This window comes from Elephas maximus, chromosome 12 (genome assembly GCF_024166365.1).
Source record: "Elephas maximus indicus isolate mEleMax1 chromosome 12, mEleMax1 primary haplotype, whole genome shotgun sequence".
Taxonomy (NCBI): domain Eukaryota; kingdom Metazoa; phylum Chordata; class Mammalia; order Proboscidea; family Elephantidae; genus Elephas; species Elephas maximus.
Window position 1 is genome coordinate 58,690,542 of NC_064830.1, and position 13,750 is coordinate 58,704,291.

Sequence of the window (13,750 nt, forward strand, 5' to 3'; positions counted from 1 at the left end):
GCAGCACTATTCACAACAGACAAAAGGGAAAAAACCCAAGTGTACATCAGCAGATGATGGATCGACACAATGCAGTCTATCTACACAGTGCAATATTACTCAGCCGTAAGGAGAAATGAAGCTCTGCTACACGTTACAACGTAGATGAACCTTGATGGCATGATGCTGAGTGGAAGTCAGACACAAAAGGACAAATTGTATGACCCCACTTATGTGAAATATCTAGAACAGGCACATGCATAGAGACAGAAAGCAGACAGAGGTTACCAGGGGTTGGAGGAGGGGGGAGTGGGAGTTATTATTAATGGGAACAGGATTCTGTTTTGGGGGATAAAAGCATTTTAGAAATAGACGGTGATAGTTACACAACATTGTAAATGTAAATAATGTCACTCGAGTGTATACTTAAAAATTATTAAAATAGCAAATTTTATATCAAATTTACCACAATTAAAAAAAAAAAAACACTCTGGGGTCTTAAAAGCTTGTGAGTGGCCATCTAAGACACTCCACTGGTCTCACACCATCTGGAGCAAGGGAGAATGAAGAAAACCAAAGACACAAGGGAAATATTAGTCCAAAGGACTAATGGACCACAAGTACCACAGCCTTCACCAGCCTGAGTCCAGCACAACTAGATGGTACCCAGCTACCACCACTGACTGCTCTGACAGGGATCACATAAGAGGGTCCTGGACAGAGCTAGAGAAAAATATAGAACAAAATTCTAACTCACAAAAAAAGACCAGATTTACTGGCCTGACAGAGACTGGAGAAACCCCAAGAGTATGGCCCTCAGATACCCTTTTCGCTCAGTAATGAAGTTACTCCTGAGGTTCACCCTTCAGCCAAAGATTAGACAGGCCCATAAAACAAACAATAATACACATAGCTCAGCCATGTACATGAGACTAAATGGGCATACCAGCCCAGGGATAAGGACAAGCAGGCAGGAGGGGACAGGAAAGCTGGTAATGGGGAACCCAAGAAAGGGACAGCACTGACATGTTGTGGGGTTGGCAACCAATGTCACAAAATAATAGGTGTATTAATTGTTTAATGAGAAACTACTCTGTAAACCTTCATCTAAAGTACAATAAAAAAGAAAGTATTGATTCTCAGAGCTCTAACCCAGCATATATACAACTGTGCGCCATTCCAGGTAACATCTGTTCTGATTGGTTGGGGTCTGAGCTGACTCCCAGTGCCTGTTTTGTACCAGGTGTCAAACATTAGGACCATCACCCCAGTCACAAAAGTGCCACCATGCAGATATCACTGTCTTCTCTAAGAAAACTTGCATAAGGAGTCCTGGTGGCTCAACAGTTAAGCGCTCAGCTGCTAACCAAAAGGTCAACGGTTCAAACCCACCAGCAATGCTGTGGGAGAAAGAACTGGCAATCTGCTTCCAAAAAGATTACAACCTAGAAAACCCTGTGGGGCAGTTCTGCTCTGTAACACACTCGATGGCACCTGACAACAACACTGCACATTTTCCTACAGCCACTGTCTGGGGCCCCAAATTATCACGCTGTGTAATCACAACCACTAACACTGAGTGAGCCCCAGCAAGGGTTAGGAACTGGATTAACAATCAACACACATGTTCTCCCTGGACCCTCACAACAACCCATGCAGGAGACATTCCTGTTGGCCCATTTCACAGATGGGAAAAGCAAAACAAACAAAAAAACAGTAGCCACTGAATGGATTCCGATTCATGGCAATTCTATGTGTGCAGAGTAGAACTGTGTTACGTATGGTTTTCAAGGCAGTAACCTTTTGGAAACGGATTGCCAGGCTTTTCTTCTGAAGCACCTCCGGGTGGGTTCAAATTGCCAATCTTGAGGTTAGTAGTCAAGCACTTACATTCCTGTTGGCCCATTTCACAGATGCGGAAACTCGGGCTTAAAAGGAATGAGCCCCTGCCCCTTGGCGGACAGCGTTGACCCAGGGGGACGCCAACTCAGGTCTGCTGAAAAGCCTGTGCTGTCTGTCCGGTGGCTGCCACAGAACAACTGTCTCAGGGAGGAAGCATCGGTGTTGCTAACGACAGCAGGGATAGTGTGATAAGGTAGAGGACACACCCTGCGGTCTCGGAGTGTCTCCCTACCCAACAATTCGCTACATAGGAAGCAGAAATACCTTGAACCTGAACCCAGCAGACACACCATAACCATGTGGCCAAGCCAGCACCATCAGAAACAGGATGTACAGACAGCCTTTGCCTCCCAATGGGAAGAACACAGCATCATATCTGGGGTCTTCCTGCTGGTAAAGCACTATCTGGATCTGACCATGAGGAAACCTAAGACAAGCCCAGACAAAGAAAGTCTACAAAACACATGGCTGTGATCCTCCAAAACATCAAGGTCATAAACAAGTAAGACTGTATTGTCCTGGAATAAAGAGAATGTCCACGTTCTCAGGCATTTCTCTCGCTGCCGTGAGGTTTCACAGGCTTTTCATGTATTCTAACAACCCTTAGGTAAATTATCCATGCTCTCCTTCATCAATTTATCCACTGCAGTTCTTAACATTTTCTTACAAATGTGAGTGTGTTTTTTACATGACCTTCATTCTAAGCTGGCACTGAAGGGAAGCTGTCCCATCAGTTTAAAATAATAGCTTTCCTGGAGGTGGGGCCAAGATGGTGTAGTTGTCAGATGCTTCCGGTGATCCCTCTCACAACAAAGACCCGAAAAAACAAGTGAAACGATTATACATATGACAAGCTAGGAGCCCTGAACATCAAAGACAAAGTTAGGAATTTGGGCTGAGCGGCAGGGTGAGGAAGACATGGTTCAGAAGCAACGAGGTATTGCCAGACCTGACTCGGTGGGAAACGGTGTCCCTCAGGCATGATCCCCTGGAGTGATTGCAGTGGGGCTGGCAGTAGTGTTCAGGATGCCAGCAGGCCGCACAGCCTACTTACACCTCCGGAACCAGAGAAGAACAGTGCTCTTGGCAAAAGCTAAGTACTTGTGTTTATTTTACCGTGCCCCTAGTCCCCAAGCCGGCTTTCAGTGGCTGTCGATTTCCTGGGCCTGAGATAGGTCCTAGTGCATGCCCTGAGCCATTCTTCTGGCCCTGGAGAAGGAATAAATTAACAACTGGGGGAAAAGATAGCCTGCCAGCTCCACTAAGCTGGGGAGCTCAGGGCAGAAGTGGCTCCGGTTTAGGCACAAATAGTCTATAGACTTTGAATACCTCTTACCCCTGCATGGACCTTGTGGGCCCATTTCAGGAGATTAGGCCTGTGTTTGCAGACTGCAGTGTGTTTCAGCTGTGCAGTGGAGAGGTGGGTTTTTGATGTTTAACACCACTTTACCTATTAAACAGGGTCCTCACCTACCCACATCAGGGGCTTGAGGACTGGTGGCTCCACCCACGTCACCTAGCCACCCGCAACACAGGTCCAAGGATTAAGTGGTGCCTCCCAGTCCTTATAACCAAAAGCATTGGGTGCCCATGGTCCAGCTACAGAACTCACATACCTGTGCACTCTAGGGAACAACGACGTGCTTTCCTCACACTCGGGGGGATGGCTGTCAGCCCCTGCCTTGTTCAGAGCTTGGCTCCCTGCTGCACCAATCGCTCCTGCCCCTCTAAGACTGTAGGACACACACTCGATGACCAACTACCTGGACACCTGAGCTGAATCCATATGAGAAAAGTGAATGGACTCCTATGCTCATATACTTGGTAACAGCTCTAGCCATCTGGTGACAGGACGTTAGAGCTCCAAAGGCACAAATAATCAAGCTAGCTCACTCAAGTAGCCTATTTGTGCATGTCAAAACAAAACAAAGCAAGAAACTAGGATACAGTAAGCAAACATAAAATAAACTAATACAATAACTTATAGATGGCTCGAAGACAAAGGTCAACATCGAATCACATGAAGAAGCAGACCACTATCTCCTCAATGAGCTCTCAAAACAAAGAATCAAGAGATCTTCTGGATGAAGATGTATTCCTGGAATTATCACATGTAGAATACAAAAGATTAATATACAGAACTCTTCAAGAGATCATGAAGGAGATCAGGCAAAATGAAGAACAAGCCAAGGAGCACACAGATGAAGCAGTTGAAGAAACTGAAAAGGTTATTCAAGAAGATAATTAAAAATTTAATAGCCTGCAAGAATCCATAGACAGCAATCAGAAATTCAGAAGATTAAAAATAAAATTACAGAATTATATAACTCAACAGGAAGTCAGAGGAGCAGAATTGAGGGAATGGAAGGCAGAATTAGTGAGACTGAAGATAAAATATCTTGCACCAATTTATCTGAAGAAAAATCAGATAAAAGAATTTAAAAAAATGAAGAAACCCTGAGAATCATGTGGGACTCAATCAAGAGAAATAACCTACAAGTGATTTGAGTACCAGAGCAGGGAGGGACAACAGAAAATACAGAGAAAATTGTTGAAGATTTGTTGGCAGAAAACTTCCCTGATATTGTGAAAGATGAAAAGATATCTGTTGAAGATGCACATCGAACTCCACACAAGGTAGATCTCAAAAGAAAGTCACCAAGACATATTATAATCAAACTTGCCAAAAACAAAGGTAAAGGGAGAATTTTAAGTGTGGGTATGGATAAACGATAAGTCACCAAGAAAGGAGAGTCAATAAGAATAAGCTCAGACTACTCAGCAGAATCCCATGCAGGCAATGGGATGACTTATATAAAGCATTAAAGGAAAAAAATTGCCAGCTAAGAATCATATATCCAGCAAAACTCTCTCTCAAACATGAAGGTGATATTAGGACATTTCCAGATAAACAGAATTTAGGGAATTTGTAAACCAAACCAAAACGACAAGAAATACTACTTTTAGTAGTCCTCTGGTTAGAAAACCAATAATATCAGATATCAACCGAAGACTAGAACAAAGGACAGAGCAACCAGATATCAACCCAGATAGGGAAATCACAAAAATAAATCCAGACAAAAAAACACAGAAAACAGGGAAAAAGCAATGTCATTATATAAAAGATGACAACATTAAAACAATAAAGAGGGACTAAAAAATGTAGTTATAGATCTTTCATAGGGAGAGGAAGTTAAGGCGATATGACGAAACAAAAGTTTGGTTTAAACTTAGAAAAATAGGGGTAAATATTAAGGTAACCACAAAAGAGACTAATAATCCTACACATCAAAATAAAAGAAAAACAAAAGACTCAACAAAAAACGAAATCAACAACAAATAGGAGGAAGAGACAATATATAAACTGCTCAGCACAAAAAACTAAGTGGGAAAAAGAAACTGTCAACAACACACAAAAAAAGACATCGAAAAAAACTCATACCTATCTATAATTACACTGAATGTAAAAGGACTAAATACACCAATAAAGAGACAGAGAGTGGCAGAATGGATAAAAAAAACACCATCCATCTATATGTTGCCTACAAGAGACACACCTTAGACTTAAACACACAAACTAAAACTCAAAGGATGGAAAAAAATATATCAAGCAAACAAAAAAGAGCAGGAGTGGCAATATTAATTTCTGACAAAATAGACTTTAAAGTTAAATCTACCACAGAGGATAAGAAAGGACACTATATAATGACTAAAGGGACAATATACTAGGAGGACATAACCATATTAAATATTTATGCACCCAATAACAGGGTTTCGGCGTACATAAAACAAACTCTAACAGCACTGAAAAGTGAGATAGACAGCTCCACAATAAAAAGTAGGAGACTTTAACACATCACTTTCAGTGAAGGACAGAACATCCAGAAAGAAGCTCAACAAAGACATAGAAGGTATAAATGCCACAATCAACCAACTTGACCTCATAGACATATAGAGTACACTCCATCCAACAGCAGCCAAGAATACACTCTTTTCCAAAGCACATGGAACATTCTCTAGAATAGACCACATATTAGGTCATAAAGCAAGCCCTAACAGAACCCAAAACACTGAAATATTACAAAGCATCTTCTCTGACCATAAAGCCATAAAAGTAGAAATCAATAACAGAAAAAGCAGGCAAAAGATATCGAACTCTTGGAAACTGAACAGCCTGCTCAAAAATGATTGGGATATAGAAGAAATTAAGGATGGAATAAAGAAATTCATAGAATCCAATGAGAATGAAAACACTTCCTATCAGAACCTTTGGGAAAAACCTAAAGAAGTCCTCAGAGGTCAATTCATATCCGTAAGGGCATACTTACAAAAAGAAGAATGGGCCCAAACCAAAGAATTATCCCTACACTTGAACAAATAGAAAGAGGGCAACAAAAGAAGCTCTCAGGCACCAGAAGAAGGCAAATAATAAAAATAACAGCAGAATGAAATGAAACAGAGAACAGAAAAACAATTGAAAGAGATAGGAAGACCAAAAGCTGGTTCTCTGAAAAAATTAACGAAATTGATAAATCTTTGGCCAAATTGTCAAAAGAAAAACGGGAGAGGAAGCAAATAACCCGAAAAAGAAATGAGATGGGCGGTATCACAACAAACCCAACTGAAATTAAAAGAATCATACCAGATTCCTATGAAAAACTGCACCCTAAGAAATTTGTAAACCTGGAAGAAACGGATGAATTTCTGGAAACACACTACCTACCTAAACTAACACACAGAGGTAGAACAACTAAATAAACCCATAACAAAAGAATAGATTGAAAAGGCAATTAAAAAACTTCCAACAAAAAAAAAGCCCCTAATCTGACAGCTTCACTAGAGAGTTCTACCAAACTTTCAAAGAAGAGTTAACGCCACTACTACTAAAGGTATTTCAGAGCATAGAAAAGGATGGAATACTCCCAAAATCATTCTATGAAGCTACCATAACCCTGACACCAAAACCAGGTAAAGACACCACAAAAAAAGAAAATCACAGACCTATATCCCTCATAAACTTAGATGTAAAAATCCTCAACAAAATTCTAGCCAATAGAATTTAACAACATATCAAAAAAATAATTCACCATGACCAAGTGGGATTCATACCAGGTATGTAGGGAAGGTTCCACATTAGAAAAACAATTAATGTAATCCACTACATAAATAAAACAAAAGACAAGAACCACATGATCTTATCAATTGATGCAAAAAAGGCATTTGACAAAGTCCAAGACCCATCCATGATAAAAACTCTCAGCAAAATAGGCATAGAAGGAAAATTCCTCAACATAATAAACGGCATTTATACAAAGCCAACAGCCAACGTCATCCAAAATGGAGAGAGACTGAAAGCATTCCCGTTGAGAACAAGAACCAGACAAAGATGCCCTTTATCACCACTCCTATCTAACATTGTGCTGGAGGTCCTAGCCAGAGCAATTAGGCTAGATAAAGAAATAAAGGGCATCCAGGTTGGTAAGGAAGAAGTAAAAGTATCTCTATTTGGAGAGACATGACCTTATACACAAAAAACCGTAAAGAATTCTCAAGAAAACTACTGAAACTAATAGAAGAGTTCAGCAGAGTATCAGGATACAAGATACACAAAAATCAGCTGGATTCCTCTATACCAACGAAGAGAACATCGAAGAGGAAATCACCAGAACAACACCATTTACAGTAGCCCCCAACAAAATAAAATACTTAGGAATAAATCTAACCAGAGATGTAAAAGACCTATACAAAGAAAACTACAAGACACTATTGCAAGAAACCAAAAGAGACCTATGTTAAATGGAAAAACATATCATATTGTGGATAGGAAGACTTAACATTGCAAAAATGTCTATTCTACCAAAAACCACCTATAGATACAATGCAATTCCTATCCAAATTCCAATGACATTTTTTAATGAAATGGAGAAACAAATCACCAGCTTCATATGGAAGTGAAAGAGGCCCCGGATAAGTAAAGCATTACTGAAAGAGAAGAACAAAGTGGGAGGCCTTACACTACCTGATTTTAGAACCTATTATACAGCCATAGTAGTCAAAACAGCCTGGTACTGGTACAACAACAGACACACAGACCATCTGAACAGAATTGAGAATCCAGACATAAATCCATCCACATATGAGCAGCTGGTATTTGACAAAGGCCCAAACTCAGTTAAATGGGGGAAAAGACAGTCTCTTTAATAAAACGGTGCTGGCATAACTGGATATCCATCTACAAAAATATGAAACAAGACCCCATACCTCATACCATGCACAAAAACTAACTCAAAATGGATCCAAAGATTTAGACTTTATATTAGTTTTAAATATAAAATCTAAAACAATAAAGATCATGGAAGAAAAAATAGGGACAATGCTAGGAGCCCTAACACATGGCATAAACAGCATACAAAACATTACTAACAATGCACAAAGACCAGAAGAGAAGCTTAATAACTGGGAGCTCCTAAAAATCAAACACCTATGCTCATCCAAAGACTTCACCAAAAGAGTAAAAAGATTATCTACAGACTGGGAAAAACTTTTTAGTTATGATATTTCTGATCAGTGTCTGAACTCTAAAATCTAAATGATACTGTATAAACGCAACTACAAAAAAACAAATAACCCAATTAAAAAATGGGCAAAGGAGATGAACAGACACTTCACCAACGAAGACATTCAGGAAGCTAACAGGTACATGAGGAAATGCTCACGATCATTAGCCACTAGAGAAATGCAAATCGAAACTACAATGAGATTCCATCTCACTCCAAAAAGGATGGCATTAATCCAAAAAACAAAATAATAAATGTTGGAGACTGGAACACTTATACACCATTGGTGGGAATGTAAAATGTACAACTAGTTTGGAAACTGATTTGGCGCTTCCTTAAAAAGCTAGAAATAGAACTACCATATGATCTGGCAATCCCACTCCTTGGACTACATCCTAGAGAAATAAGGGCCTTTACATGAACAGATATATGCACACCCATGTTCACTGCAGCACTGTTTTCAATAGCAAAAAGATGGAAGCAACCAAGGTGCCCATGAATGGATGAATGGATAAAAAAATTATGGTATAGTCACACAATGGAATACTATGCATCGATAAAGAACAATGATGAATCCATGAAAGATTTCATAACATGGAGGAATGTGGAAGGCACTATGCTGAGTGAAATTAGTCAGCTGCAAAAGGACAAATATTGCATGAGACCACTATTATAAGAACTCAAGAAATGGTTTAAACAGAGAAGAAAATATTCTTTGAGGGTGGGGAGGGAGGGTGGGGAGGGAGGGAGGGAGAGGAGTATTCACTGATTAGATAGTAGACAAGAACTATTTTAGGAGAAAGAAAAGACAATACATAATACAGGAGAGGTCAGCACAACTGGACTAAACCAAAAGCAAAGAAGTTTCCTGAATAAAGCAAACACTTCGAAAGCCAGAGTAGCAGGGGCTGAGGGTCTGGGGACCATGGTTTCAGGGGACATCTAGGTCAACAGGCATAATAAAATGTATTAAGAAAACATTCTGCATCCCACTTTGGTGAATGGCGTCTGGGGTGTTAAATGCTAGCAAGCAGCTATCTAAGATGCATGAATTGGTCTCAACCCACCTGCATCAAAGGAGAATGAAGAACACCAAAGACACATGGTAATTATGAGCCCAGGGGACATAAAGGGCCACATAAATAGATAGTGCCTGGTTACAACTGATGACTGCCCGAACAAGGAACACAACAGAGAATCCCTAATGGAGCAGGAGAGTAGTGGGATGCAGACCTCAAATTCTCGTAAAAAGACCAGACTTAATGGTCTGACTGAGACTAGAAGGACCCTGGAGGTCACAGTCCCCAGACCTTCTGTTAGCCCAAGACTGGAACCATTCTCAAAGCCAACAGAGACAGGGATTGGAGTGGACTACACAACAGAAAATGATACTGGTAAAGAGTGAGCTTTTTGGCTCAAGCAGACTTTACACAACAGAAAATGATACTGGTGAAGAGTGAGCTTTTTGGCTCAAGCAGACACATGAAACTACGTGGGCAGCTCCTGTCTGGAGGGGAGATGAGAAGGTAGAGGAAGGCAGAAGCTGGGTGGATGGACACAGAAATAGAGGGTGGAGAGGAGTGTGTTGTCTCATTGGGGGGGGGCGTACGAGTACATACCAAGGTGTATATAAATTCTTGTATGAGAGACTGACTTGATTTGTAAACTTTCACTTTAAGCACAATAAAAAAAAATAATAATAGCTTTCTTGGTAAAGCAACACTCCCCAAAAAGCAAAACCAGGACATTAAATATACATCAGTACAAGTTGCATGCCAGCATCGGCATTCAACCGAAGAAAACAAAGTGCACTGAGGGACCAGAAGGTGTGGTGGTTTCGAGATTACCCTTTACATCCTGTAGAAGGAATATGTACCCAGATCATCTCCCTTTTCGTTCTACTTTTGTTGTTCTTCACTGCCCAATTTGAATAAACGTTCATGTACTCAAACTTGCCATTATCTGCTTTGCATTTATAACTTCAGATCCAAGAAAGTTACGCTTCCTCCACAAATCTGGCCATATTCTACAATCCTGAGACCCAAAAGGCCCTTGGAAATTTTTCTTGCTGTCATTTTTACGTGGTCTTATGTTGGATAACTGACCAGATGGGTAGCTAAAGCTCCCATAGGGTCTTACCTTGATCTGTGTGATGTTCCCCTCCAGCTCGGTAGGTGTCTGCAGGGCCCACTTGTCCTTGCCCTCTGTCCCGAGGCTGCTCTGGGGGTCTGGGGCTTTCCGCCACATGGCAACGCGCCCTCTGTCAGTGCCGGCTGCCAGAAGACCTACGGGTGAGAACTCACACCAACCCAGTGAAAAGCGGGATCAACAGAGATTCCATAGAAGAATCCAGACCAAAAGGGGGAAATGCAGAACAGAATTTTAAATTCTCACAGAATCTAGACTTTTTGAAGCCATGGAGGCTGGATAAACCCCTGAAACTATTGCCCTGAGATAATCTTTAAACCTGAAACCAAAATAGCCCCAGAAGTCTTCTTAAAACCAAACAATAGTTTAGCTAAACTAGCAAAAAATGTCTGCAGTGAGCATGGTGCTCCTTTAAGATCTATCTATATGGGATCAAACTGACAACAGCAACTTGGAAGATTAGATAGGAAACTTAGGGGGCAATGAGCTTATGTTAATGGACGAACAACTTAGAAAAGGAGGGTGAGATTAGTTGCACAACTTGAAGAATGTAATCAGGGTCACTGAGTTGTACCTGCGGAACTGTTGAATTGCTGTGTTTTGCTGTGTATATTCTCAACAACAAAATAAATAAATACAGTTAGAAAAAAAAAAAATGGGATGAAAACAGCAGGAAGTTCCCTGCTGACCACCTCTGTGAATGTCAGCCCTCACTCTCAGTGACCTCTAGGCCTCTTCCCTGGCTCCACTTTTCTTCACAGGTGCTTAGCACCACCTGGCAATATAGTGTGTGTGTAGGTGGGATTTGCTGTTATTTTCTCTCCGTCCTCGTGTGTGTGTGTATGTGTGTGTGTCTGTCTGTCTGTCTGTGAGTGTGTAGGGGTTGCAATTATCTTCCCTCTGTCCTCGTGTGTGTGTCTGTGTCTGTGTGTGTGTGTAGCGATTGCTATTATCTTCTCTCTGTCCTCAGGTGTGTCTCTGTATGTGTGTTTGTAGGGGTTGCTATTATCTTCTCTCTGTCCTCGTGTGTCTGTGTCTGTGTCTGTGTGTGTGTGTGTAGAGGTGGCTATTATCTTCTATCCTCGTGTGTCTCTGTAGGGGTTGCTATTATCTTCTCTCTCTCCTGATGTGTGTATCCATGTGTGTGTAGAGTTTGCTATTGTCTTCTCTCTGTCCTCCATGAGAGCTACGGCTTGTCTGCCTTTTTCTCTGCAGCTCCCCAGTGCTGGACTACTGCTGAGCATAAAAATAAAACAAACCTGTTGCTGTCGAGCTGAATACGACTCATGGTGACCCCATGTGACAGAGTACTGCTACTCATGGTGACCCCATGTGACAGAGTACTGCTACATTTCATAGAGTTTTCTAGGTTGTAATCTTTTTTCTAGGGTGTTGCCAGGTGGGTTTGAACCACCAACTTTTAGGTTAGTAGTCACATACAAGCCTTACTTACTCGGGGATCACATAAATGTCTGCTGGATGGACTTCGGCTCTGGCTCATCTATTCTCTCTGTCCTCTGTGTGTGTGTGTACTTCCTGCACTGTCTTCTTTGTGGGGCTTCAAGAGGGACCAGAGATGGCTATGTGCATTCTCAGGGTGGCCACACTCTGGCCATGCCCGAGGCCCTCCTGTGGACAGCAAAGCTTTACTGCTACCTGCTTGGCCTGACTGACCTCACACTGTTGGCATCACTACAGCATTTAAACAGTCCCTTGCAAGACCCTTGAGGCTGCTTTATTTCTCTCCTACGCTGGCCAGGAAGGCTCACCTTTGCCTTTGCAGTAGGAGACACAGTTTATATTCTCTCCTTTTTCAAAACCAAACTTCTCTTCTGGACTCAGTACGTAATTCTCACCTCGTTCTAAGTCCCAAAATCTACAAGGGAAGAAAGAGCCCAGAGAGGGGCTATGTTAGGGCATGTCACTGTGTTCAGAGGGTGCTGTCGACCCCAAGGATGAGACTTCAACCATCAGGGAAAAGATGTGGCCCCGTCGACCCCCCCAGGGAGAGGAGTGCTGCCTATCTTTAGGGATCGCCTCTGCTGGCTTATAATCAGAGAGAACGGTGTTGATGTGAGATGGCTCATATCAACTCTACAGTACAACAGCCACATGGAAGGCTCTCCCCAATACCGTGCTGAGCTAAAGGTGCCAGACACAAAAAAACACACACTGTTATTCCACTTAAACACAGCCTGAAAAAACCAGGCAGAAGTCAGGATGGGGTGGGCCCTGTGGGGTGGTGAGCCCACAGGGGGAACTGCAGGGTGGGGCAGGGATGCAGGGGCTCTCCAGTGTTTTGTCTCCTTATCTGGGAGCTCGTTACTGGACATGTATTTTCCGTATGCATGTGAGACTGGAAGGAAAAGTCCCCTTCAAAATGACCACGTGTAGAGGATTTTAAATCAGGGGCGCAACCGAAAAGTCAGGTCTCACCTGAGCACCGTCTCCCCGATGGCCATAACGAGCAGGCTGCCTTCGATCAGAGCCATGTCGGCCCGGCGGCCTGTCTTCCCACTCAGCTTGACCTGCAGGAGGGAAACACGACCCAGAAGAAGCACATCACTTTCCCTGAGACTGTGATTTTTGGAACCTGGCCTCTGGTCTCCATGCCTCACAGAGACCCAGCAAGCATAGCCTCGGGAATGTGCCAAGGGACGAAGCGCCATGCAGGTGACACGAACTCTGAGGGGCGCCGCAGTCTTCGGAATGCACAGGCGAGCAAACCACAGCTCTTGTGTGTGACATCATTGGTGACGACAGCCACCTTGCATGCAGCACATGGCAGAAACTGGTCAGCGAGCATGTTTCTAGAGCGATTCCCAAGTGGAATCATGACCACACCCTGGGCAGTCCTCCCGTCCCTGCTCCACAGGGAACAGACGGCCACTGCCCAGTGCCCCAGGCCCATGAGGCTAAGTGGAGATTTGAACCTAAATCTGACTCCAAGGTCAGGCTCTTCACTGCCGTGCTACAGGGCAGACATGACCAGACCGACACTGAGCAAACAAGCAGACCTGCAATCTAATTGGCTAGAAAGTCCTTGGGGAAAGTGCCAGGCTCTCCCAGGAGCAGAGCCCCTAGGTATAAACCAAGGAAGTAGTGTGTCAGGCGAGCAGGGTCCTCAGTGGCAGCAGGTCTCAATCGCCAGCCCCTCCTGCGGG

At 42.7% G+C, this 13,750-nt stretch overlaps 1 protein-coding gene across 6 annotated transcripts in view; it reads right to left on the reverse strand.

Annotated features, from left to right (window-relative positions):
• IFT140 (intraflagellar transport 140) overlaps positions 1-13,750 on the reverse strand; it is an 83,474-nt gene that overhangs the window by 48,867 nt on the left and 20,857 nt on the right. For 5 of the 6 annotated variants that reach the window (XM_049902913.1, XM_049902912.1, XM_049902910.1 and 2 more), the window contains 3 exons: positions 13,023-13,114; positions 12,356-12,462; positions 10,578-10,723 (listed from right to left, as the gene is read on the reverse strand). In XM_049902913.1, coding sequence (XP_049758870.1) covers positions 10,578-10,723; positions 12,356-12,462; positions 13,023-13,114 — 345 coding nt within the window. The remainder of the gene's footprint in view (positions 1-10,577; positions 10,724-12,355; positions 12,463-13,022; positions 13,115-13,750) is intronic. The other variant, XM_049902911.1, reaches the window with a different exon arrangement.